This window comes from Prionailurus bengalensis, chromosome B2, assembly GCF_016509475.1.
Source record: "Prionailurus bengalensis isolate Pbe53 chromosome B2, Fcat_Pben_1.1_paternal_pri, whole genome shotgun sequence".
In the NCBI taxonomy this organism is placed as follows: domain Eukaryota; kingdom Metazoa; phylum Chordata; class Mammalia; order Carnivora; family Felidae; genus Prionailurus; species Prionailurus bengalensis.
Window position 1 is genome coordinate 11,890,223 of NC_057349.1, and position 26,512 is coordinate 11,916,734.

Below are 26,512 nucleotides of genomic sequence, written 5' to 3' on the forward strand. Positions count from 1 at the left end.
GGAGAGAGGCAGAGAGAGAGGGAGACCCAGAATCCGAAGCAGGCTCCAGGCTCTGAGCTTTCAGCACAGAGCCTGACGTGGGGCTAAAACTCACGAACCACGAGATCACAACCTGAGCTGAAGTCAGACGCTCAACCGACTGAGCCACCCAGGCGCCCCTGATCACGGTGAGACAGGGTAACTACATTTATCCGGGTGATGTGCAGAATTGTCAATTCACTATGTTATACACCTGAAACTAATATCACATTGTATGTGTCAGCTACATTTCAATCAAAGAAAAAGAAGAGGCTACAGAAGACATAAAGAGATTGACCTTTTAACCTGGTGATGTCAATTGTAATAGTATGAATTTGGCCATGAAAAGATTATGAAGACAGAAGAAATGTTCCACGCCAGAGACAGACCTATATGCTACACATCTCACTTTGGGGATGTCTCTCAGAGTAAATGGTTCTGCTGCCTCCTTGTTCTGTCTTACACTAACCATTCTCTAGGCCGCCTTGCCTCTCGATATACACTCTCACCTCTTGGGGTTGTTGGTACTGAGAGGCCATCAGAAGGAAAGCCCGCTGGGCCTGGAAAGCACTATGCACCATTTCCGCCTGGGAACAAAGAGAAAGAGGCAAGTTTAGATGTTTGAGCTTCAACACACAGTTACCATATAATCCAGCAATTCCATCCCTAGGTATAAACCTCCAAAATGAAAACATATGTCCCCATAAAAACTTGCTAATGAATGTTCACAGCAGCATTCTTCATGATAGCCAAGATGTAGAAACAACCAGAATGTTCATCAAGTGATGAATGGCTAAACGAAATGTGATATATCCGTACAATGGACATTACTCGGCATTAAAAAGAGATGAAATGCTGATACATGCTACAATGTGGGTGAACCTTAAAAACATGCTGAGCGAAGGAAGCCAGTCAGAAAGACCACATTTGTATGATTCCATTGATATGAAATGTCCAGAATAAGCAAATCTAGAGAGACAGAAAGGACATTCGCAGTTGCCCGGGGCTGTGGGAGAGAGGAATGGAGGTTTCTTTTGGGGGTGATGCTGGAATTGCATAGTGCTGATGGTTTCACAACTTGGGGGGTACACTAAAAGCCACTGAACTGTTCACCCTGAAAGAGTGAATATTATTACGTGCCAATGACATCCCAATAAAGCTGTTAAAAAATGTCTGAGTCCCAAAGTACCATCGTTTTCAAAAGGGTATCTCTCCCGTCCTCATTCACGGGGTGCCCAGACCTGTGTGTTCTATGCCTTCTAGTGGAAAGAAAGTTGTCCCTTAAGTCATTCCCATAAATATATGTTCCCCATGAGCCAGTGGCTTCTACAACTAACCATTAAGACATATTTGGAGGGGTCCTGGGTGGTTCAGTCGGGTAAGTGGCTGACTTCAGCTCAGGTCATGAACTCACGGTTCAAGGGTTCGAGCCCCGCATCGGGCTCCGTGCTGACAGCTCAGAGCCTGGAGCCTGTTTCGGATTCTGTGTTTCCCTCTCTCTGCCCCTACCCTGCTTGTGCTGTTTCTCTCTCAATCTCTCTCTCAAAAATAAATAAACGTTTAAAAAAAAAGACACATCTGGAGATTTCAGTGCTATTAAGCAGTCGTGCAGGAGGGAATATCTTCAAATACATGGTTATCATATTCTTTTATCCTCACCCTCTAAGTAATTCTTAACTATTAATCCTTTAATTTTTCAAATTTAAAAAGTCACATAAGAGTACCAACAAGAGGGGCGCCTGGGTGTCTCAGTTGGTTAAGCAACTGACTTCAGCTCAGGTCATGATCTCACAGTTTGTGAGTTTGAGCCCCGCGTCGGGCTCTGTGCTGACAGCTCAGAGCCTGTAGCCTACTTCAGATTCTATGTCTCCCCCTCTCTCTACCCTTGCCCTGCTCACATTCTGTGTCTCTCCATCTCTCAATAATAAATAAACATTAAAAATTTAAAAAAATTTTAAAAAGAATACCAAGAAGAAAATAATTCCAAATACTTGTATCACCTACAAATGACCATTTTTGGCAGAATGTTTCTAGGTTTCAAGAAAATGCACTGTTTTCAGAAGACAAAGTATAATGACTTAGAATAATTTTTAAATGCAAATAATTACAAATATTAAAGTTTAATAAAATGCCTCACGATCTAGAAATAATCTTTATTAACAACAGATGAACACCATTGTATCACCTTTTAAGATCTATATGCACAGACTTTTATGAGATGGGACCATACCCAAGGTACTATTTTTTAAGAAAAAAAGTATAAATTTTGATTATGGTTGAGCAGTAGACATGAAAGAGAAAGAATTGGTAAACTTAAAAGCTTCTGCACTGTTATAATTGTCCTAAATGATCATTCCAAGGTAAAAAAAAAATATATATATATATATATACATACATATATATATAAAAATAATATTAAGAGATTGGAATAATTATGTATTTGCATTTTAAATTACCTGGTATAACTGACTGACTTCTTACTGATAAAGATGAGAATATAAAGTATGTTCCTACTTTTTTTCTATCTCTGGCTCCCTATATTTCCTATGTTTTTACTTATTTTTCTTTTGCTCTAGTTGTGACATACATATCCTATTTGTAACATTAATTCACAGACTTGAGGATCAGTTCCATGTTTAAACACACCTATGTTTCTCACCAGTCCTTTTACCATGAATTCTCCGGATCTAGGTTATCTTGATAATTTTTTTGCTGGCCGAACCTAATTATCTACTATTTTCTTCAAAAAAAGATCTCCAAGTTGCTTTTCGTTCTTCAAGTCTGGACACGTCTCCCTGTTGTCTTTATGTTTTCACAGAATCTTGGCTGAATATAACCTCCTTGGGTCACTTTCTTCCTCCATTTTCAGATAGCATGGCACTAAATGTGGCAATGGAGAAATCCGAAGCCAGCTTGGTGTTTTTCTCTCTTGCAGAAAATTGGCTTTTTCTAGTTTGACACCTGGAAAGTTCTTTCTTCATCCTTGGGGTTTAACAGTTTAACCACAACGCGTTTGGGTCTTGAGTATTCTGTGTTATATCTGCTGGAGTAGGCTTGGCCCTTTACTTGTTTCTAGGAGAGTTTCCTTACATCATTCAAGACGCCTCTGTTCCATTTGTTAGAATCTCTGTTCAGGGACTCCATTCATCATCTTTAGATTATGAAATATTTGAGTGTCTTTGTATCTTCTAGATTCTCTCTGTCTTTAATTTCTTTGTCTTTCATCTGTATTTACTGTGATCATATGAAGTCTTTATTGTGAGTTAACAGATTTTTCAACAGGATCTCTTTTTTTTTTAATTTTTTTTTTAACGTTTATTTATTTTTGGGACAGAGAGAGACAGAGCATGAACAGGGGAGGGGCAGAGAGAGAGGGAGACACAGAATCGGAAACAGGCTCCAGGCTCTGAGCCATCAGCCCAGAGCCTGACGCGGGGCTCGAACTCACGGACCGCGAGATCGTGACCTGGCTGAAGTCGGACGCTTAACCGACTGCGCCACCCAGGCGCCCCCAACAGGATCTCTTATATACACTCACATTTTAAATTTATAGATCATTTCTGCGTGAATGTTGTTTTTGTTCTTGATTTATTAACATTCAATTTTCCTTTGCATTTCACTCTTATTCTATCACCTTGTCTTTAAGCTATTTAAAACTGTTTATACTCTTATTAAGTTCTGAGAGTGTAAGTTATACTCTTATTTATTTTTTTTTTCAACGTTTATTTATTTTTGGGACAGAGAGAGACAGAGCATGAACGGGGGAGGGGCAGAGAGAGAGGGAGACACAGAATCGGAAACAGGCTCCAGGCTCTGAGCCATCAGCCCAGAGCCTGACGTGGGGCTCGAACTCACGGACCACGAGATCGTGACCTGGCTGAAGTCGGACGCTTAACCAACTGTGCCACCCAGGCGCCCCTAAGTTATACTCTTATTAAAGCCATTGTAAGGAATCTGTGTCTGTTCCTTACATTTGCTTTTCTTTGAGTGTGAGCCTGGGCTTTCCCTTTGCATGCTATGTTCCTGTCTGACACACTACCTCTAGCTGTCATGAAGGTGATTCCATGAGCCTTTTGCTACCATTTTGGGGGCTGGGTTATTTTCCCCTTCACTCAAGGGTTTGTGCTCTGTCAACTCTTTTAGAGCCTGATGGAATGGGACGAGAGGGACAGCTCAGTGAGGTGATGTCCAGTCTTTGAGAATTTGGGTGCTACTCATTCTTCTGAGAATAAGTTGAGTATCTTAAACCATGATTTGCTCCACATTCCTGGGACATACACCATTCTGATGGAGTGGTCCCACAGATTTTAGATCATCCCTCCAATTCAGAACCCAGACATGAACCATCATCTACACGGGGAAGCAGCCCTATGGTTCCCTTTTCCCTTTTATTTTCTTCTCCTGATTTCATTTCCTTTAAGGTATGTTTTTAAGGGGGTGGAGAATAGGGGCAGAGCTATGAACCAAAAGCTGCTTAGCCATCAGTTACTGAAATGTATTGCTTTCGGTTATCGCTTTCTTGTTTACTTACTATTAGTGAAATTTTTTTGTTTTTTTTTTACCTCTTTTCTTTTTTCTTCTCTTGGCTCATCATGGTTGTACAATTCTGATTCAGTTGTGTTTTTTTGGTCACAGGTTGTATCTTTTAACTTTCTGATTTCACCTTTCATCTCTTCCTTGTTAGTGTGACATCTGGTTTGGGGCAGTTTCTATCTCTCTGTCACCAGGGATAACTCTTTCTTCTCTGATAAATAGGTAAGAACCAGTATCACACATTTAATACATTTTGAATAACAGATAGCTAGACCATTAGGATTAGGTTCATTTCATCCTGGTGTCAATATCAAACAATTTTCTGGGCTGGAGGGATAAATGTATCAACCAAATGGGAAATTACAACTTTTTTAATTGAAGAATAATTGACACACAATATTATATTAGTTTCAGGGGTACAATATAGTGATCCAATATTTATATATACTATGAAATGGTCACTACAATAATTCTAAGTTACCATCTGTCACTCTACAAATCTGTTATGATATTATTGACTATATTCCCTGTGCTGTAATTTATATCCCCATGTCTTACTTATTTTGTAGCTAGAGGACTGTCCTTCTTAATCCCCTTTACCACTTTCATCCATCTCCCACTTTCTTCCCCTCTGGCAACCATCAGTTTGTTCTCTGAATCTATGAGTCCGCTTCTGTTGTTTTGTTTGTTTTGTTTTTCAGATTCCATGTATGGGTGAAATCATGGCACTTGTCTTTCTCTGCCTTATTTATTTCACTTAGCATAAATACCCTGTAGGTCCTTCCATGTTATTGTATATGGCAAGATTTCGTTGTTTTTTATGGCTGAGTAACATTCCACCTCTTCTTTGTCCATTTATCTATCAATGGACATTTGGGGTGATTCCATATCTTGGCTATGGTAAATAATGTTGTGATGAACACAGGGGTGCATATGTCTTTTAAAATTATTGTCTTCATTTTCTTTGGATAAACACCTAGATGTGAAATTGCTGGACCATAGGGTAGTTCAATTTTTAATTTTTTGAGGAACCACCATACTGTTTTCCACAGTGGTTGTACCAATTTACATTCCTACCAACAGTGCACAAGTGTTCCCTTTATTTCCATGCCCTCAACAACACTTGTTATATCTTGTCTTTTGGATAGCAGCCATTCTGACTGGTGTGAGGTGATATCTCACTGTGGTTTTGATTTGCATTTTCCTGATGGTTAGTAATGTTTAGCATCTTTTCATGTGCCTGTTGGATATCTGTATTTCTTTGGAAAGTGACTATCTAGGACCTCTGCTCATTTTTAAATCAGATTTTTTTAAAATTTATTTTAGGTTGCATGAGTTCTTTATACATTTTAGATATTAACCTCTTGTTTGATACATCATTTGTGAATATCTTCTCCCTTCAGTAGGTTGCCTTTTCATTTTACTGGTGGTTTCCTTCACTGCAAAACCTTTTTAGTTTGATATGGTCCCACTTGTTTATTTTTGCTTTTGTTGCTCTTGCCTGAGGAAAAAAATCCAAAAAAACAAAAATCCCATTTAGGAATTTTATGGTTTCAGGTCTTACATTTAAGCCTTTAATCCATTTTGAGCTAATTTTTGAATATGGTGTAAGGAAGTCATCCAGTTTCATTCTTTTGCATGTAGCTGTCCAGTTTTCCCAGGACAATTTGTTGAAGAGAGTATCTTTTCCCCATGGTATGTTCTTGCCTCCTTTGCCATAGATTAACTGACCATATTAAGTGTGGGTTTATTTCTGGGCTCCCTCTACTGTTTTATTGATCTGTATGTCTGTTTTTCTGCCTGTATCATCCTGTTTTGATTATGATAACTTTGTGGTATAGTTTGAAATCTGAAACTGTGATACCTCCATCTATGTTCTTTTTTTTTTCCTCTAGATTACTTTGGTTATTCGGGGTCTTTTGTGGTTCCTTAGGATTATTTGTTCTAGTTCTTTGAAAAATGTCATTGGTATTTTGATAGGAATTGCACTGAATCCACAGACTGTTTTACATAGTATGGACATTTTAACAATATTAATTCTTCCAATCCATGAACACAGCATAACTTCCCATTTATTTGTGTCATCTGCAATTTCTTCCATCAATGTCTTATAGTTTTCAGAGTACAGGTCTTTTATCTCCTTGTTTAAATTTATTCCTAGGTATTTTATTCTTTTTGATGTCATTGTAAATGGAATTCTTTTCTTAATTTCTTAATTTCTGTTACATCATCATTAGTGTATAGAAACAGATTTCTATATATTGATCTTGTATCCTGCAACTTTACTGAATTAATTTATTAGTGGTAATAGTTTTTTGGTGGAGTCTTTAGGGTTTTCTCTATATAAATGATGGACATGTCATCTGCAAATAGTGACAGTTTTACTTCTTCCTTTCCAATTTGGATGCCTTTTATTTCTTTTTCTTGCCTAATTGCTATGGCAGGATTTCCAACACTATGTTCCATAAAGTGATGAGGGGGGTAGTGACTAGTTTTTGTCATTCTACTTCATTAGTATATTTTGGCATCTGACAAATTTTTCCAAAATGTTTACTGAAATGAGCACCTTGATCTTGTTTCTAACTTTTCTCATCATTTCTCATTCAAGGAATTTTTTTCTACCAAGGAAAAAAAAGCTTCAGATCAAACCAAGATTTGTAGACCATTTACATTTAAAACAACAAATTCAATCATCATCAACATACCAGAGTAAGTTTCATGAATGTTTACATGAGGGCATATCCTCCATTTTGTAGTACACATTTTGTAGTAAGTACACTCCATTTTGTAGATAGTACACTATCTCCTCTTCTATTTGTCCTGGTACCCTGATTGCTGGGAGTATATTGCTCAAAATTTCAAATTTTGGATGTTCCTTAAGGAAGAATAGAGGATTTTCAATATTTATTGTCCAGGAGGCCATTATGACCTTATGAACGCAAAGTTATGAGCTGCATGAATGTTTATCCATGTATCAAAGTGTGTATTTTCAGTGGTTCAGAAGGACTTTTGTCAGTCTCTAATGACCACATTTCCCAAAAGAAAACTATGAAATATAGCTTTCCACAGCTTGGATATAAATAAAATACTTGCACTTCTCTCAGCCACAATAATACAGAGTATTGTCCTCATCTATGACAAGCCTTGCTGAGTTGACTGAACTATAGTTGCTGTGGAACAGTAATTCAGGATTGCCTGACTTCTGTAGTTGAACTGCTAGCTCAGAGGGGGCATTGACAATATTCTTGCAGTTATCTCAGGATGAACACTATCATTGGTGTTTTTTACTTTCCCTACAAAGAATATTTAGCTGTTGGTAGTAGAGTAATTTTCTGGTGGTCTAATCAGAAAGGCGGCCAATTGTATTCATTAGAATCCTTCCCCAAATGGCCTTTCACTCAACAAGAGAGGCGGAGTTGGAGTGGAGAATGGCTCAATACCTAGATACTCGCTTCAACTCTTTCACTTTGCTTATGAAGAGAAATCTTTCTGAGGATTCAGTTGTGCACTTCTCCCAGCTCCCTAAAACTCTGGGCATAATTAGCAGACTATAAAGAACATTCACGTTTAACTCATCAGTCCATGCTTCAAAGGACTTTCATTCCACACTTGAGATATTGTGATCTACCTGCTTCTACTGGAACGTTCTGTGAGTCCCCTCAACCAGACAGCATCCTATTTAGGAGCAATTTTACTAAACCTGCTGAGTTCTGATAACTCAAAAGGGAGAATTTGGCTCACTCAGGCAGCTCAAAACATTGTGAAAGAAAATGCCAAACGTAGGGATTTTCAGTGACAACAAATAATTGCGGGGTTTTGCTGAGTTTGTCCATCACATGTGTGCAGGGCTCAGAGAGCCTCAATGACCTTTGTGGGTGTATATGTGCATCTATCTGTCTCTGAGCACGTGTGTGAAGAGAGGAAAGGGAGACTATTTAAGACTCAAGGCTATGCATTTGGTTTAAACTCAATCCATTATCACTTAGGTAAATGGGATTCTTGGATAGATGGAACTGTGGACCACTTTGTTTTTTGCCCTAGGAGCACACAGTAGGACAGAGTAGGAGAATGAATTTTGGTAATCAGTTTAAAGTAAACCTCAGGACTAGGAGATACCAGCCAAATATGACTCATTTCCATCTAATCCCCTCAGGAGAGAGCTGGCTCCCTGGGGAAGCCCAAGTGATCTCTAAATACTCATCAAATCTTTGCATTGTCTCACAGGGAATGTTACAGGCTGAAAAATACCATGTGGATGAAAAAATGAACAGGTGCAACTGGGAGAAAGGGTGCAGGAAAAACATGGAGGAGACGAAAAAGTACCCAATCAGGGCATCTGTAATGAAGGGATTCCCAGGTCTTCTGAAACAGCATCAGCCTTCTTGAGAACCAGACAGTGAAGGGAAGGGGGTCCTCCTCTTCTAAGGTCAGGGGAAAGGGCATCTGTCTTTGGGTGCAATATGTGGACTCTGGAAAGGTCATGGTCAATGCCATCCCCACTGCCCTCCCTAATTAGTCTGCCAATGCCCTATATTTTATAATTAGAGATTTTGTATTTTTAGATTTTATTCCTTAGGGGCCTCTAATCAGGGGCCTTTAACCCTAAAGGAGAAGTTCCTTGAGTTTCAGCAAAGAGGGACCTGAGAGATAAAAGCAAGACAAGAAAATGGGTTGATGAAAAGAGGTGACAGGATGACAAAAACAAGTTTGACCACTTCGCAATTTTGCTTAAAATAAATTGAAGATGCCTAATTTTTTTTTAAATTTTGTTTTTAACGTTTATTTATTTTTGAGACAGAGAGAGACAGCATGAACAGGGGAGGGTCAGAGAGAGAGGGAGATACAGAATCTGAAACAGGCTCCAGGTTCTGAGCGGTCAGCACAGAGCCCAACGCGGGGCTTGAACTCACCGACCGCGAGATCATGACCTGAGCCGAAGTCGGCCGCTTAACCGACTGAACCACCCAGGCGCCCCTGAAGATGCCTAATTTTGTAACAACGAACGTAAGCACCAATTCTATAAAGTCAGATTATGAAAGGCATCTGGGTTGACATATTAAGAACCATAAAAAAAGCTTACACCAGTGCTTCTTAGCTGTAAGTGTGTATTATAGTCACCTAGAGGGTTTGTTAAAACAGAGTCCTATCCCCCGAGTTTCAGATTCAGTAGGTTTCCATGAACCTGAGAATTTACATTTCTAACAAATACTACTTGCTATAATTGCTTATTAATTCTAAGAGGTCTTTTTTGTCAATTCTCTTGGATTTTCTTGATAGATAATGATCACATTATCTGCAATAAAGGACAGTTTTATGTCTTCCTTGCCAATTTGTATACCTTTTAATTCCTTTTTTTGTCTAATTGCATTTCACAGACTTCCAGTCTGAGTTGAAAAGGAATGCCCAAAAGGGGACATCTTTGCCTTGTACCTGATCTGAGTGGGAAAGCTGAGTTTCTCACCATTCATTAATTATGCTAGCTGTAGGTTTCTTGTAGATAGTCTTTATCAAGTTGAGAAAGTTCCCCTTTAGTCCTGGTTATTGAGAATTTTTATTACGAATGGGTATTGGATTTTACCAATGGCTTTTTCTGCACCTATTAATATGACCATGTGATTTTTCTTTTTTAGTCTGCTGATGGAATAGATTACATTAATTGATTTTTGAATGTTGAACCAGCCTTGCATACCTGGGAAAAATTCCACTTGACCATGGTGTATAATTCTTTCTATACTTTTTTGGATTCAATTGGCTAATTTTTTTTGTTGTTGTTGAGGATTTCTACATTTATGTTCAGGAGAGTTATAGGTCTATAGTTTTCTCTTCTTATAATATCTTTATATTATTTTGGTATTAGGGTAATACTGGCCTCATAGAATGATTTAGGAAGTATTTTCTCTTTGGAAGAAGATTCGGAAGAGATTGTAGAAAACCGGTATAGTATCTTCCTTAAATGTTTGGTAGAGTTCACCAGTGAACCCACTGGGCTTGATGCTTTCTATTTTTGAAAGGTTACCAATTATTAATTGAATTTCTTTAATAGATATAGGCCTTTCAGATGATCTGTTTCTTCTTGTGTGAGTTTTGGTAGATGTGACAGATGAATCTTTCAACGAATTGGTCCATTTCATCTTGGTTATCAAATCTGTGGGCATGTAGTTGTTCCCAGTATTCCTTTATTATACTTTTAGTTTCCATGGGATTTGTAGTGATATGCCCTCTTTTATTTCTGACATTAGTAATTTGTGTCCTCTCTTTTTTTTTTTTTTACTTATTTAGCCTGGCTAGAGGCGTATCAATTTTATCGATCATTTCAAAAAACCAGCTTTTAGTTTTGGTGATATTCTCTACTGATTTCCTGTTTTCAATTTCATTGATTTTTGTTCTAATTCTTATTATTTCTTTTCTTCTTTTTCTAGTTTCCTAAAGTGGAAACTTAGATTATGTATTTCAGATCTTTCTTCTCCTCTAACATTCCCATTCAATACTATAAATTTCCCTCCTAGCACTGCTTTCACTGCATTCCCCAAATTTTGATCTTGTTTTCATTTTTATTAAGTTCAAAATATTTTTTAATTGAGGTATAATCAACAGATAACACGGTATTAGTTTCAGGTTACAACATAATGATTTGGTATATGTGTATATTGTGAAATGATCACCACAATAAATCTAGTTAACATCCGAGTTCAAAACAATTTTTAACATCTTTGACTCATGTGTCATTTAGAAACGTGTTGTTTAACATCCACACATTTGAGGATTTTCCAGTTATCTTTCTGTCATTAATTTCTAGTTTAATTCCACTGTGGTCTAAGAGCAGACAATGTATGAATTGATTTTTCTTTTTTTTCAACGTTTTTTTGTTTTTTTTTTTTTATTTTTGGGACAGAGAGAGACAGAGCACGAACGGGGGAGGGGCAGAGAGAGAGAGAGGGAGACACAGAATCGGAAACAGGCTCCAGGCTCCGAGCCATCAGCCCAGAGCCTGACGCGGGGCTCGAACTCACGGACCGCGAGATCGTGACCTGGCTGAAGTCGGACGCTTAACCGACTGCGCCACCCAGGCGCCCCTGATTTTTTTTTTTTTTAATTTGGTAAGGTGTGTTTTGTGTTTCAGAATGTGGTCTTGGTGAATGTGACATGTGAGCTTGAGAAAAATGTGTATTCTGTTGTTGTTCAATAGGTGTCTACCTATGATTGACGGAGTTGAGTTCAGCTACATCCTTACTGATTTTCTGCCTGATAGACCTGTCCATTTTTGAGGCAGGGGTGTTGACATCTCCAACTGTCATAGTGGGGTAACGCTCTCGTGGATGGTGGATTTGCTCTTCTATGAGTACAATGCTCTGTTGTTCAGAGCACACTGCTATGCACTGTTAAGAACTGTTAGGTCTTGTGGGTAATTGACCCTTTTGTCATAATGCAATGCTCTTCTTTTCCCTGGTAACTTTCCTTACTTGGAAGTCTGCTCTGTCTGACATTAATCCAGCTACTCCTGCTTTCTTCTAATTAGTGTTAGCACGGTATATTTTCCACATCCATTTACTTTCAATCTATACGTGCGTTCATATTTAAAATGGGTTTCTTATAAAGAACATGTAGTTGGTTGTGTTTTTTGACCCACTCTGACAATCTCTATCTTCTCATTGGTGCATGTTGACCACTGACATTAAAGTGATTACTGCTATAGTTGGATTATATCTACCATATTTCATTACTATATTCTATTTGTTGCCTTATTTGTTCCTATTTTTGTCTTCCACTCTTTTTCTGCTTTTTGTGGTTTTAACGGAGCATTTTAGATGATTCCACTTTCTCTCCTTCCTTAGCATATCATACACTGTTTTTTCCTTTTTAAGTGGTGACCCAAGAATTTGCCACATACATTTAATCCAAGTCCACTTTCAAATAACATTATACCACTTCATAGTAGCATGAATACCTTACAATAACAAAATAATATATTTTTAAAAAGTTTTATTTATTTATAAATAAAACGTGAGTTTTATCAAAAAATAAAAATAAAGCGTGAGTGGGGGAAGGGCAGAGAGAGAGAGAGAGAGAAAGAGAGAGAGAGAGAGAGAGAGAGAGAGAGAGAATCCCAAGCAGGCTCCACACTGCCAGCACAGAGCCTGATATAGGGCTTGAACCCATGAAGACACAGGAAATGATCTGGGCCAAAACCAAGAGTCAGATGCTTAACTGACTGAACCACCCAGGTGACCCAATAACAAAATAATCTTAATCTCTTCATCTTGTCCTGTGTATCACTGCTGTCATTCATTTCACACACACACACACACACACACACACACACACACACTGAAAATAAATGAAAAATAAAAGTTTTTATTTTACCTTCACTTATTTCTTGCTTGATATTCTTCTTTATACAGACACAAGTTTCTGAGCTAATTATATTATATTCTTTTTCTCTGAAGAATTTGTTTTAACATTTCTTGCAAGGTAGGTCTACCAGCAACAAGTTCCCCTCAATTTTTGTCTGAGAAAGTATTTCTCCTTCACTTAAAATTTTTTTTTTTAACGTTTATTTGTCTTTTGACAGACAGAGAGAGACAGAGTGTGAGTAGGGGAGAAGAGGAGCAGAGAGAAAGGGAGTCACAGATTCCAAAGCAGGCTCCAGGCTCTGAGCTGTCAGCACAGAGCCCGATGAAGGGCTCAAACTCATGAACTACAATATCATGACCTGACCTGAAGTTGGACGCTTAACCAGCTGAGCCACCCAGGCATCCCTCTTCTTCACTTTTGAAGGATAATTTCTCTGGGTACAAAATTCTAGGTTGGTAGGTTTTTTTCTCTCTAACACTTTAAGTATTTCCTTCCATTCTCTTCTTCCTTGCATGGTTTCTGAGAGGTCAGATTTAACTTTTGTCTTTGTTCCTCTACAGAAAAAGTATTTTCCTCTGGTTTCTTTCATTTTTTTTTTTTAATTTTCTACAATTTGAAAAGGATATGCTAGGGTGTAGGGATTTTTTTGGTTTTTGTTTGTTTGTTTGCTTGTTTGTTTATTGTATTTATCCTGCTTGGTATTCCTTAAGCTTCCTGGATCTGTGGTTGGGTTTCTGATGTTAATTTGGGGAAATTCTCAGTTATCATTGTTTCAAACATTTCTTCTATTCCTTTCTCTCTTTATTCTCCTTTGAGTATTACCATTATATGTATGTTACACCTTTAGTAGTTGTCCCAAAGTCCTTGGATATTCTCTTCTGTTTTGTTTGGTCTTTGTTCTTTTTGTTTTTTTGAAGATTCTACTGGTACATCCTTTAGCTCTGAGATTCTTTCTTCAGTTGTGTACAGTCTACTAATAAGCCCATCAAAGCCGTTCTTTACTTCTGTTACAGTGTTTTTTATCATCAGAATTTCTTTTTGGTTCTTTCTTAGGATTTCTGTCTCTCTGTTCATTGCCCATCTGTACTTGCCTGCTGTCTGCTTCCTCCATTATTGCCCTTCACAAATTAATCAGAGTTATTTTAAATTCCCAATTAGGTAATTCTAACATCCCTGTTATGGTCTGGTTCTCAGGTTTGCTTTGTCTCTTCAAATTGAATTTTTGCCTTTTGGTATGCCTTGTAATTTTTTTGATAATTTTTTACATTTGGTAATTTTTTTGATTGCCAGACTTGGGTGAGAGAAACTGCCATTAGTAGCTATCTAATTTTTTTTAATGTTTATTTTTGAGAGAAAGAGCACGTGCATGCACGCGCAAGTGGGGGAGGAACAGAGAGAGAGGGAGGCTCTAGGCTCTGAGCTGTCAGCACAGAGCCCAATGTGGGGCTCGAACTCACAAACCATGAGATCATGCCTGAGCCGAATTCGGACGCTTAACCAACTGAGCCACCCAGGCACCTCAGAAACTGCTATAAATAGGACTTCAGTAATGGGGTGGTGGCAAGACAAGTTAGTATACTTTAATCCTATCATTAGGTCTCAGTCTTAAGTGAGTCTGTGCCTCTGGGATGTGAACTTGACAAGTGTTTCTCACATTTTTTTTCCTTCCTCTCTAGGTGGGACAGGATGGCTACAGTGATCTGGACTTGGGTGTGTCCCCTTCCCATGTGGAAGACTACTGCCAGCTGGAGTTGGGGATTTCTCTTTCCTGGTCAGTTGGGCTGTGACAATACCCTACCAGGTTAGGCTCTGATTAACTAGCTTCCACTGAGGACAAGTCTTTTCTCTTTTTTTAAAAAAATCTTTATTTATTTTTGAGAGGGGGAGAGAGAGAGAGAGAGAGACAGAGCACAAGCAGGGGAGGGGCAGACAGAGAGGGAGACACAGAATCTGAAGCAGGCTTCAGGCTCCGGGGCTGTCAGCACAGAGGCCGACGCAGGGCTCGAACCCACGAACCATGACATCATGACCTGAGCCAAAGTCGGAAGCTTAACCGACTGCACCATCCCGGCGCCCCAGGACAGGTTTTGTTAAGAACAGAGTGCTCTGGCTGATTTTAAAATGCTTCCTTTCCCCCCTCCCCTTGCCAGAAGCCTGAGGGCATTTTTCTTCCATATTTACTGTGGGGACCTGACTGAACTGCCACAGGCAATGTCACAGTGTTGTGGGGGACCCCAACAACTGGGTCCTCCTGGACTTCTGAACTCTCTGAGTTGTCTGCGCTGAGCTTCCAACAATCCATCAATTACAGTTCAGGTTTTTTTTCCCACCGGGGCACTGGTTCCCATGGCAATGTCACTCCTGAGTCTCTGCTCCCAGATGCAGGAACTCCTGTTGTCACCTGTTTCTCTGGTCCCAGGGACAGCAGTCTGCCCTGGGTCCTCCCTTCTCTTACAGATCCAAACAGAGCTGCTGGTCTTTCAAACTGTTTAGCTTATTACTTGTTGTTGGCATGGTGTGGTGACTTCCAAGCTCCTTAAATGTGGCCCCGGAAGACAGAAGTCCTTTCTCCACTTTTTTTTAAGCAAGAAAAATTTATCCTGTTTACATTTTGAGACATCTTTGACCTCGTATCCCGTCTTCATCCTCTTGGTGACAGAACATCTCCTCGTCCCCTGCTTTTTGACGTATTTACACGGGAATGTGGATAAGGCGTGGGGAGGGAGGTTATGAACACAGAGGTGTTGTGAACACCTAGGGAGGAGGGCCTTGGGGACAGTTATCCCGTGGAAAGAGTGGTAGAACAATGATGATGGGGGCGGGGCTCACTAAGAGACTGTGATAAAAATTATTTCCACTTGGATTGTTCTGTTTGTTAAAAATAGCAAAGTTTGGGGCGCCTGGGTGGCGCAGTCGGTTAAGCGTCCGACTTCAGCCAGGTCACGATCTCGCAGTCCGTGAGTTCGAGCCCCGCCTCAGGCTCTGGGCTGATGGCTCGGAGCCTGGAGCCTGTTTCCGATTCTGTGTCTCCCTCTCTCTCTGCCCCTCCCCCGTTCATGCTCTGTCTCTCTCTGTCCCAAAAATAAATAAACGTTGAAAAAAAAAATTAAAAATAGCAAAGTTTTCTAGAGAAGCTTTGATCCTCATTACATGAGGGTTTCTTCTTTGTGTTTATTATTGTTATCTTTCTCATATTTATCTGGGGGTGCTTATGGAGATTACTGAGGTGGGGAACTAAAGCGACAGTCAGACCACTCCTTTATGTCGTCATGGCCAAAAATAAAACACACAAGGATGGGATGTTTCCTCGCTAGCACTTTAGTTCCCACAGACCTTTGGCTATTCTGCATAAGCTGGGCAACGGCTCTGTCCCTTCCCAATGTGCCATTAGGAAAAGGCATCAGGCAAGCCAGCTGAGTTGCCGTTAATAAGGAGACACGTACATCCGTGTGTGATGAAACCTGTTCTGAGGGCAGATCTGTGTGTTCAGTAATGTAGTCGAAAGCTAAAAATGAAGAAAGGAGAAATCAGATGGACAATTTGTTGTTGAACTTCGAATTGCCACAGTGACACGGGACAAGGGCCAAGCTTTGCTTAGAGTACGAATGGCCCCGTTATTTCAGTCAACATCCTAATGCCTCACTTGGACTACCTGTGCCATGTCAGTGCCTGGCGTGTGTCACTTGTCCTTATACAAATGGCTGGCACAAATTACAGGGTCGATTCTAACTCACCGAGGAGAAAACAGGACTTGGAACGATGTCCTTATGAAATAAATATGCCATGATATCAAAGGCAGTTATCACTGAGTACTGAAACTATATGAGTAGCTTTTGTTCTCTTCCTCATGTATTTGTTCTGAAATTTTTCTTCATCAAACTTTTAAATTGTATTATTGGGAAAAATATGCAAAAGATATAAATAACTGTGTAAGACAGATATTTATTATTGAATTTCACAATCGAAATTTTCTTAGAAAATGTTTTTAATGTTTATTTATTTTTGAGGAAGAGAGAGAGAGAGCACAAGTTGGGGAGGGGCAGAGAGAGGAAGAAAGAGGACTCAAAGCAGGCTCCCTGGTGTGAGCACAGAGCCCCATGTGGGGTTTGAACTCATGAACTGTGAGATCATGACCTGGGCTGAAATCAAGAGTCGGCCCCTTAACTGACTGAGCCACCCAGGCACCGTGCCCCTGAACTGTATTTTCTGAGTACCTACTAAGTGCCTACGTGCCACCAGGTTTCAATGGGGGAAACAAGTCATGAATACAGAGAATGGTTAACAGATATGAGTAATAAGTGATAAGGTGCTAATTATACAGAACAGACAAGAAACATTCAATCCTGAAAGGAACGGATTGCTGATATCACCAACCCACGATTGAAAGGGTAAGCCTGACAACATCTGGTTAGCTTGACAACACACAAGAAGCACTCTCATTAAAAGGGAATGTATTCCTTTGTGAAGAAAAGATTTGGTTCTCTGTAGAACCCAAGAAGCATTACTTCGAAACCACTCATTTCTAACCATCATTTCCCTTAACGTGGCTCCCTGGTCCTTTGAGACAACAGAGTTCCCTAAAGCTTATGACTCAGCCACAGCTGCCCTTTTTCAAATATCCAGTGTGCACGCCATAAAATGGAGTCTAAATTTACAGTCTGACTAGGGGCAGGAAGCAGTAATGTCACACTCCACTTATTTAAAAATATGTTGGCAATGCTCCGTTAAATCATAAAGACAAGTTAATTTAAAGACTCTGGCCCACTCAAATACCAAACGAGTTCAGTCAATTTCAGGCTCTGCCTTCGTCAAAGTATATATCAAAAGGGCAATAATTTTATATTAGGTAATTGTTATAAATTAGTATTTTTACTGCCCTTACAGTTGACTAATTTTTTTCCCCCGATAACTCCAGTTTCATTGGCAGAGAAAGGAGGCATGCTTATTGAATACAGCTCAATAGTTTTGCAGTCTGGAAAGCAAAGATGAGCAGGTAGATTAAGAATGTCAATGTTAGACTTCCAGGCGCAGTTTATAAAAAAAGTAATCATTCAGGCGCTGATAATAAAAGAGGTTTATTCTTCATTAATAGGATTGTTGCCTTGGCAACTTCCAACTCACGTAAGTATTTACATCAACCACGGTGCATGTTTCTGACACTAGAGAAGAGCTCTGATGTGTCCCTTCTATATCCATGCCTGGAATCTTCTATTATATGGCTCACCTGTATTAGTGGTCTCAGTCAAAGTGACTCAACGCTCAACCAACCCCACCCCAAACCAAAGAGGAAATTTAAACCTATTTCTTGGTATGTCAAGTTAGTAAAAGACAGCACTGATAGATGGTTTTCTTTCTCAAAAAAAGATTGTTTATATGGGGAAGAATAGCTTTGTTTTTATTTCCCTGCGCACCCAGCAGAGGGCAAAGCATTTTTAGAGTCAACATTACGAATATTAACAAGCATTCAAATCATGCGTTGTTTCCCTAAAATTCTTATTTTCCTAGTTCATAATTATCACCAAATTGCCTAAAGAACTTGAAGACATTATGAGCATATGAATCAGTACTGTGTGTGTGTCGGGGGCTGGGGGTGGGGAGGGAAAGGCCGGGGGGGGCAGTAAGTATTAGGCAGCGTTTGCTATTGACCTAGCACTTCCAATTGTAGGCATTTTCTTTGAGAAAATAATTGTACAATAATAAAATGATGTTTGTGCAAGGATATCCACTGAAGTTTTGTTTCTAATTGGGGAAAAAATTGAAAACAAGTCAAATGTTACTACTTTTTTTTTTTTTAAGATAGTATATTGTAAACACTGATTTTTCTTAATGTTTCTTTATTTTTGAGAGGAGGGAGGGGAAGAGGGAGGGAGACAGAGAATCCCAAGCAGGCACTGCGCTGTCAGTGCAGAGCCCAATGTGGGGCTCGAACTCATGAATGGTGACATCATGACCTGAGTTGAAATCAAGAGTCAGATGCTTAACTGACTAAGTCACTCAGGTGCCCCAAATGTTACTACTTTTTAAAATGACTGTAAATAGTCTTGCAGGGACAGGACCAGGTTGACACTGGGGAGAAGCCCAGGCTTGCTCCCTCTCAGGGTCACACCCGAGGACCTTACTTGTATCACCCTCGTCTGGGCCCTGCATTCTTATATATACATTATATTTCACTGAGATACAATTTTGAGTGTTTAAATCAATTACGGTATAACCACACAATGAAGTACTATGCAGTCACTAAAAATGATAATGTAGACTCCAACCTACTGACATGGTAAGAGAATCAGAAGATACAGTCTAAATTAAACAAGCAGTTTACAAAAATAAAATGTGCAGAAGACTTTTATAGCAGCGCTATCGACAATAGCCAAAGTATGGAAAGAGCCCAAATGTCCACCAACAGGTGAATGGATAAAGATGCGGTATATATTTACAATGGAATATTACTCAGGAATCAAAAAGAATGAAATCTTGCCATTTGCAACTACATGGATGGAACTAGAGGGTATTATGCTAAGCGAAATTAGTCCATCAGAGAAAGACAAATATCATATGACCTCACTCATATGAGGAATTTAAGATACAAAACAGATGAACATAAGGGAAGGGAAGCAAAAATAATATAAAAACAGGGAGGGGGATGAAACATAAGAGACTCTTAAATATAGAGAACAAACAGAGGGTTGCTGTGGGTAGGGGGATGGGCTAAATGGGTAAGTGGCTTAAGAAATCTACTCCCGAAATCATTGTATGCTAACTAACTTGGATGTGAATTAAAAAATAAATTTTTTAAAAATGGGGAAAAAAGCAAAATCTAATATAAAAACAATCGCTGTGGTTTTAAAAAGCCCAACAACAACAACAACAAAACTCTTCTAAATAACTCACTGTTGCAGTTTATATTTAAAAAGGCCAAAGATCTGAAAGAAAAACACTGAGTATTTCTCAAGGCATGGGAATAGGGGAAAAAAACACCATTCTATGTTTAAATCCATTTGCTTTCCTGACAGGTACGAATATTGTTACAAGTCTGTATTCTGAACAAAACTATTCTCCTAAATTAACTTCATTTTCAAATTCAATCCCTGTGTGGTTAAAAAATACTTGGCAGATCGGCCCCTCTCCAAATTCTCTAATTTTTTTTTTTAACACTTAAGGAATCTAACGCATTTTATCAACATGTTTAAATCAAATCTTTTGACTTAGTAAGCCAGAACTGCTTCGTGGTTAATGAGCCTTGGGTCTACACAAGGAAAGGGTACTTGGTTGCTGAGACCAGTCTCAAAAACTAGAGACAACAAGGTTCTCCTTATTCTAGAATGCCACTGTGACACTAAGCACTGTCTTCTCACTTGTGTCATTTAAGCCCTATTCTTATGTAACTTCCACGCATGTGTACATGCCTTGTGTCTCCAACTAGGTGGCATGTTTTGAAGACGAGGCCAGTGGGTGCCTCCATAGAAGGGTCTTTGGTACAACAGAAGCTCAGGAACTACTGCTTAATAATGAAAGACCTAAGTTACTGGAAAGCAGTGTGGTGGAGAGACCATGAGCTTTAGACCTTCAGACAGGCTTGAGACAGAATCCAACTCTACCCCTTACTAGATGTACGGCTACAAGCAAGTCTTTCTGAGCTTGGCTTCTTCATCTGGAATGTCTTCTGTCTTAAAGGTTCTCCTACCGACCAAGGAAGGTTTGTCAGTAGCTGTGTAGAGTGCCTGGCACATTGCAGTCTCTCAACAAATGCTCGTTCTCTTTCCCCTTCTTTCCAGTTGCCTCTCTCACTGATATGGAAAATGAAAATGAGGCAGGGAAATAAGATCGATCTCCAGTAACCACAAAAGTTAGCTAGGAACCAGATTGTGTTCATTCATCAACCATATCTGGTCAATATCAATCCATCTAGACTGAGCTCTTACTATGAACACTTGACCCATGAAAAAGTCTTTGACTGACACTGGTTCCCCCACTCCCAGGGGATTCCCAGGCACCCTGGAGTCTTGACCACAAGGGTGCCCAGCAGCCAAGTGTGTAGGCCAAGTGGCGCCACCTAGTGCCTCCTAGTGCCTGTATTTTCTCTTCACTTGTTTTTTCCTGCTCAGCGAACTCCTTTTTAGGCAATACCTTGATTCCAAGAGTTTTTCTTCCAGAATCAGACATTCCTTTTCCTCCTCTTTTGATGATAACCATAGCACATACATTATATAAAAGGTTCAAAAGACATGACTGTTTAGGAAGTAAATGTTTCCATTAAGTCCACAGCCCCACCCCCAAAATGACCATTGTCAGCAATTCAATGAACATCCTTCCAGACTTTACTTTTGACAAAGCGAATCTTTCTTAAGTGTATATATCACCTCTTCACTCTCTCTTCCCTCAATTTTTGCTCAGTTATCCTCAGAAAAAATTTCTCTTCCTGCCTTTTTTGTGCCACTTGTGAATCTCAAAGCTACCCTTATAATAGTTGCTCAGTATCAAAGGGCTGTAACTCTACACTCATATAAAGAAAAAGAAAAATCCCATCTTTGGTGGCAAGAGTAGAAAGGAATCAGGCCAAATCCCAGCTGAAAGTACACAAACTTGCATAGAAATCCCTATCTCCTTGTCTTTCTCTAATGAAACTCACAGTCCAGGCATCAATCAGCATTCACCATAAATAACTACTTTGCAGTTAACGTTACTGTATTCCTGCTTCACTTAACTAAAAGCAGAGTGGAAGAGTTTTTTCTCGCATGTTGCATTACATAAGTGCTGCTCACAAAACATTTGGTTAAAGGTTTTTCTTTTTAATTTCTCATCTGTCACAGACTGATACTTTCGTAAAATAAATAAAAGAGCCTTGCTAGGAAAACGAAATTAAAAAGCCAGACCTACAAAGCACAAGTCCTAGTTTTTTTTTAAATTACCAGATTTAGCAGACATAAAATTACTCTGTTGGGTTGCTAGCAAAGTTTTCAAAGTCGTACAATTTGTGCTTATCTTGTGGCAAACTGTTAGCAAAGAAACTGTAGATCTCAGCAGGCTGTGTACCATACACGCAGCGAGGTTCTTCCATACCTTTTCATTGGAACTGAACCCCTCCTTGCTTACATGAGGTCTATGGGAAAATGTCTTCCAAATTTCTAAGAACTAATTTATAAGTGAACTTTGGGGGCGCCTGGATGGCTCAGTCGGTTAAGCGTCCGACTCGAGCTCAGGTCACAATCTCGCGGTTTGTGGGTTCAAGCCCTGCGCCGGGCTCTGTGCTGACAGCTCGGAGTCTGGAGCCTGCTTCAGATTCTGTGTCTCCCTCTTTCTCTTTCTTTTCTCTCTCTGCCCCTCCCCCGTTGGGCTCATTTTCTCCCTCAAAAATAAATAAACATTAAAATTTTTTTTAAAAAATATAAATGAACTTTGGGGTGAGAGTTCCCATTAAAACATTGGGATGGTTAGTATTTCGACATATTGAGCCAATCTACTCAATTTTTTAGTTTTCATCCAGATGTTTAAAATTACAACAATACAGCTGAAGATTCTTGGAACCCAAGAAAGTTGATTATCGGAAATACACAGTGAAGTTCCAAACAAGAACTGAATTTCCCAACTGGCCCCTTCAGATTCCAACATTATCTCTCACCTGATCTCTATCATTTTGAACGTTAACGATCAAAGGAGAAAGTAACACGTCAAACCGCGATGCAAACAGAAAACAAAATTCAATTCCTTTTTTAAATGTGGGCTTCAGTTTAAAATACTTACAGTAAAGCTCACAAAAATACCTTGTCTCAGATAGAGATCATGGGATTTCTAGTGGCAGTGACTATCAGTCAATATATTGGTGGATTTTCACATCCTTATAAATTCTCATTTAGATCTTACATCTGTCAGAATGGCTAAAATCAAAAAGACAAGAAATAACAAGTGTTGGCGAGGATGTGGGGAGAAGGGACCCTGTGTACTGTTGGTGGGAACGTAAATTGGTGCAGTCACTGTGGAGAACAGTATAGAGGTTCCTCAAAAAATTAAAAATAAAAATACTATGTGACCCAATAATTCTGCTACTGGGTATTTACCCAAAGAAAACAAAAACACTAACTCAAAAAATACATGCACCCCTATATTTACTGCAGCATTTACAACAACCAAGATATGGAAGCAACCTGTGTCCATCAATAGGTGAATGGATAAAGAGGACACACACACACAGATATTACACAGCCATAAAAAAGGATGAGATCTTGCCATTTGTGACACGGATGGACCCAGAAGATATTATGTCAAGTGAAATATATCATGTTGAGAAAGACAAATACCATATGATTTCACACATGTAGAATCAAAAAAAACAAAACAGAGAAACAAACAAACAAAGCAGAACCAGAACTATAAATACAGAGAGCACACTGATGGTAGCTGGGGCGGGGGGCGGATCAGGCAGAATGGGTGAAGGGAGTGGGAGATCCAGGATTCCAGTCATGGAATGAGTAAGTCACAGGAATAAAAAGCACAACACAGGGAATATAGTCAATGATATTATACTGTATCGGGACAGATGGTAGTTACACTTGTGATGAGCACAGCATAATGAGTAGAGACGATGAATCACTACATTGTATACCTGAAACTAATGTAATGTTGTGTGTCAACTATCCTCAGATAAATTCTAAAAAATTCTCATTTGGCTTTTTTAAATGAGAATGAAGGGAATGAGGGAGGTACTAGATAAACTGTCAGGTCTATGAGAAATTCAGTGTGTGTGTGTGTGTGTGTGTGTGTGTGTGTGTGTGTGTGTGTAAGAGAGAGAGAGAGAGAGAGAGAGAGAATGAGAGAGAGAGAGAGAAATGAAAATCTACAGAGTCTATGTTTCTCCATATTTTACTTGCTAATTCATGACTTAATACTTGGCTTTGGTATTTTTTTAACTGGTAGTCTAGGATAATGTTTAATTTAAACTTTGGCTATGGCACATTCATCTATCCATTGATTCACTAATTCATTAATGATTTGATTCATTCACGCAAACATTCATTTTCACTCATTCGTTCACGAAGCACTGATTAACCACTCACTATGGGCACAGTGCTAGATGCTCCCAGGGTCAGAGGAAATAGCATACTTCTGGAACCGTGTAATAGACCCCAGCACTCAACAGGCGAGCCCCAAATTCTCAAAAAACCATACTACCTTATCCATATATTAGTCAGTTTTAACAACACTGATTAATTGAAAGTCAAGTATCAATGTTCCAAGTACCTTAGAAAAGTGTTTTCCCAGGGTGCTTGGCCGGGTCAGTCAATGGAGCATCCGACTCTTGATCTCAGGGTTGTGAGTTCGAGCCCCACGTTGGTGTAGAGATTACTTAAAAATGAAATCTTTTAGGGGTGCCTGGATGGCTCAGTCGGTTAAGTGTCCGACTTTGGCTCAGGTCATGATCTCACGGTCTGTGAGTTCGAGCCCCATGTCAGACTCTGTGCTGACAGCTCACAGCCTGGAGCCTGCTTTGGATTCTGTGTCTCCCTCTGTCTGCCCCTCACCCACTCACTCTCTAAATAAATAAATAAATTTTTTTAAAAAAGTGTTTTCTGAAAAGGAGAGGATTTCTATTGCAAACACATATGAGTGATATCATTATTTTTTTTTTTTAAAGAATAATGGAGATATAATACTGTATTAGTTTCAGGTGTACAACATAGTAATTTAAAATCGATATACAGGATGGAATGGTCACTGAAATACATTGGTTACCACGTGTCACCATATAAAGCTGTGACAATGTTACTGACTATATTCCCTATGCCGTACATTACAATCCCAGGTTATTTACTTTATAATTGGAAGCTTGTGCCTCTTACTCCTCTTCCCATTTGGCCCATCCCCCCCATTCCCCTCCCCTCTGGCAACCACCAGTTTTGTTCTCTGCATTTATAACTCTGCTCCTATTCTGTCGGGTTTGTTTGGTTTTTAGATTTCACGTGTAAGTGAAATCATACGGTATTTGTCTTTCTGTCTAACTTGTTTCACTTACCATTGTATCCTTTAGGTTCATCCATATTGTTGCAAATGGCAATTCATTTTTATGGCTGAGTGTGTGTGTGCGTGTGTGTAATGGATTATTTATCATATACACATCTTCTTTAATGAATGATAAATTATTAATTAATTCATTAAATACCTTGTTTTCTTTTACATCCCTAACACATCTTATATTTGATATTTTTTTATTTTTTTATTATTATTTTTTAATGTTTATTTATTTTTTACAGAGAGAGAGACACCGAGCATGAGCAGAGGAGGGGCAGAGAGAGAGGGAGACACAGAATCCGAAGCAGGCTCCAGGCTCTGGGCTGTCAGCACAGAGCCCAGCAAGGGGCTGGAGCTTGTCAACTATGAGATCATGACCTGAGCCAGTCTGACGCTTACCCCACTGAGCCACCCTGGAATTTTTGTTTTTTGTTTCATTTTTGTTTAAGATGTGTGGTCCCCAAAGCTCAGAACCCTTTAGAATTTCTCCTTTTTAAAAAAAAAAAAAATTTTAATGTTTATTTCTGAGAGAGAGACAGAGCATGAGTGGGGGAGGGGCAGAGAGAGAGAGGAAGACACAGAATCGGAAGCAGGCTCCAGGCTCTGAGCCATTAGCACAGAGCCTGACGCGGGCCGAACTCACAGACCACAAGATCATGACCTGAGCCGAAGTCGAATGCTCAACCGACTGAGCCATCCAGGTGCCCCTTATATTTGATATTTTAAAAAGACTTGGCTTGTAATGTGTTATAAAATGTACAAACTCTCATATTTTAAAACTTACATTGGTAAACCACAACCTAAATACTAAGTATGCTAATAGATACATTGAATGAGTAACAATCTAAATACTAACACTAAAAGCAAGAAAGCGTATTTTATACTTGCCTTAGGCATACAGACAAATCTGCAAACATATTTCTTACAGAGTGACTCTTGGACCTGACATCCCATATATCTGACGGAGACCTCTGTCTTACACGTAGCTAATACAGCATGACAAAGAATTCTTAGGTGAATAGTGGATATGCACGCGAGTGTGCGCGTGCGTGTGTTTTGTGGGGATGGTGCATGGATAGAAATAACAAGATAATCTAAATGAAATCAGGTCATTTCTTTTAGACAAAGTATTAATTTTCAGAGGCTGAAGCAGCCTCCAGGCAGACAATTAAGTTATCCTGAAGTCTAGATAGAAAACAACAACAAATGTTCCAATTATCGGTGTCGTTTTAGAAAAGAAGGAAGGATGGGGGAAAAAAAAGGGTGAGGACAAGGACGTGTACTTTCCGGTCTTGGGTAGCATGACTGAATTCTGACATGGATGGTAAGCAACCCTCGGAAAGAGTTACGGCCCAGGAGAAAGATGTACGGACAGAAGTTGCTGGTTACCCTTGGGAACTCCTGACGTGGCCTGAACTGTAGATTCTTGCTATGAGTTTGCACAGAGCAAGGCCGTTCATGTGAGACTCAGTAATCTACTCTGTCCCTAGGTACAGGCCAACAGATGCCAGCTGGTGGGGGACACTGCTTACCCCAAGCACAGCAGGCCTGGGCATGGTCGGAATGCATCCGTGCTTTTTCTTGTTGCTCGTGCTAGTGAACACAGAAC

The 26,512-nt window shown here is 39.5% G+C and overlaps 1 protein-coding gene across 4 annotated transcripts in view; it reads right to left on the reverse strand.

The window, feature by feature from the left end:
* Positions 1 to 26,512, reverse strand: part of CAP2 (cyclase associated actin cytoskeleton regulatory protein 2) — a 154,910-nt gene that overhangs the window by 92,082 nt on the left and 36,316 nt on the right. For 3 of the 4 annotated variants that reach the window (XM_043590757.1, XM_043590758.1, XM_043590754.1), the window contains one exon: positions 528 to 605. The exons of the other annotated variant lie outside the window; for it this stretch is intronic. In XM_043590757.1, coding sequence (XP_043446692.1) covers positions 528 to 605 — 78 coding nt within the window. The remainder of the gene's footprint in view (positions 1 to 527; positions 606 to 26,512) is intronic. 4 annotated transcript variants of the gene reach the window in all.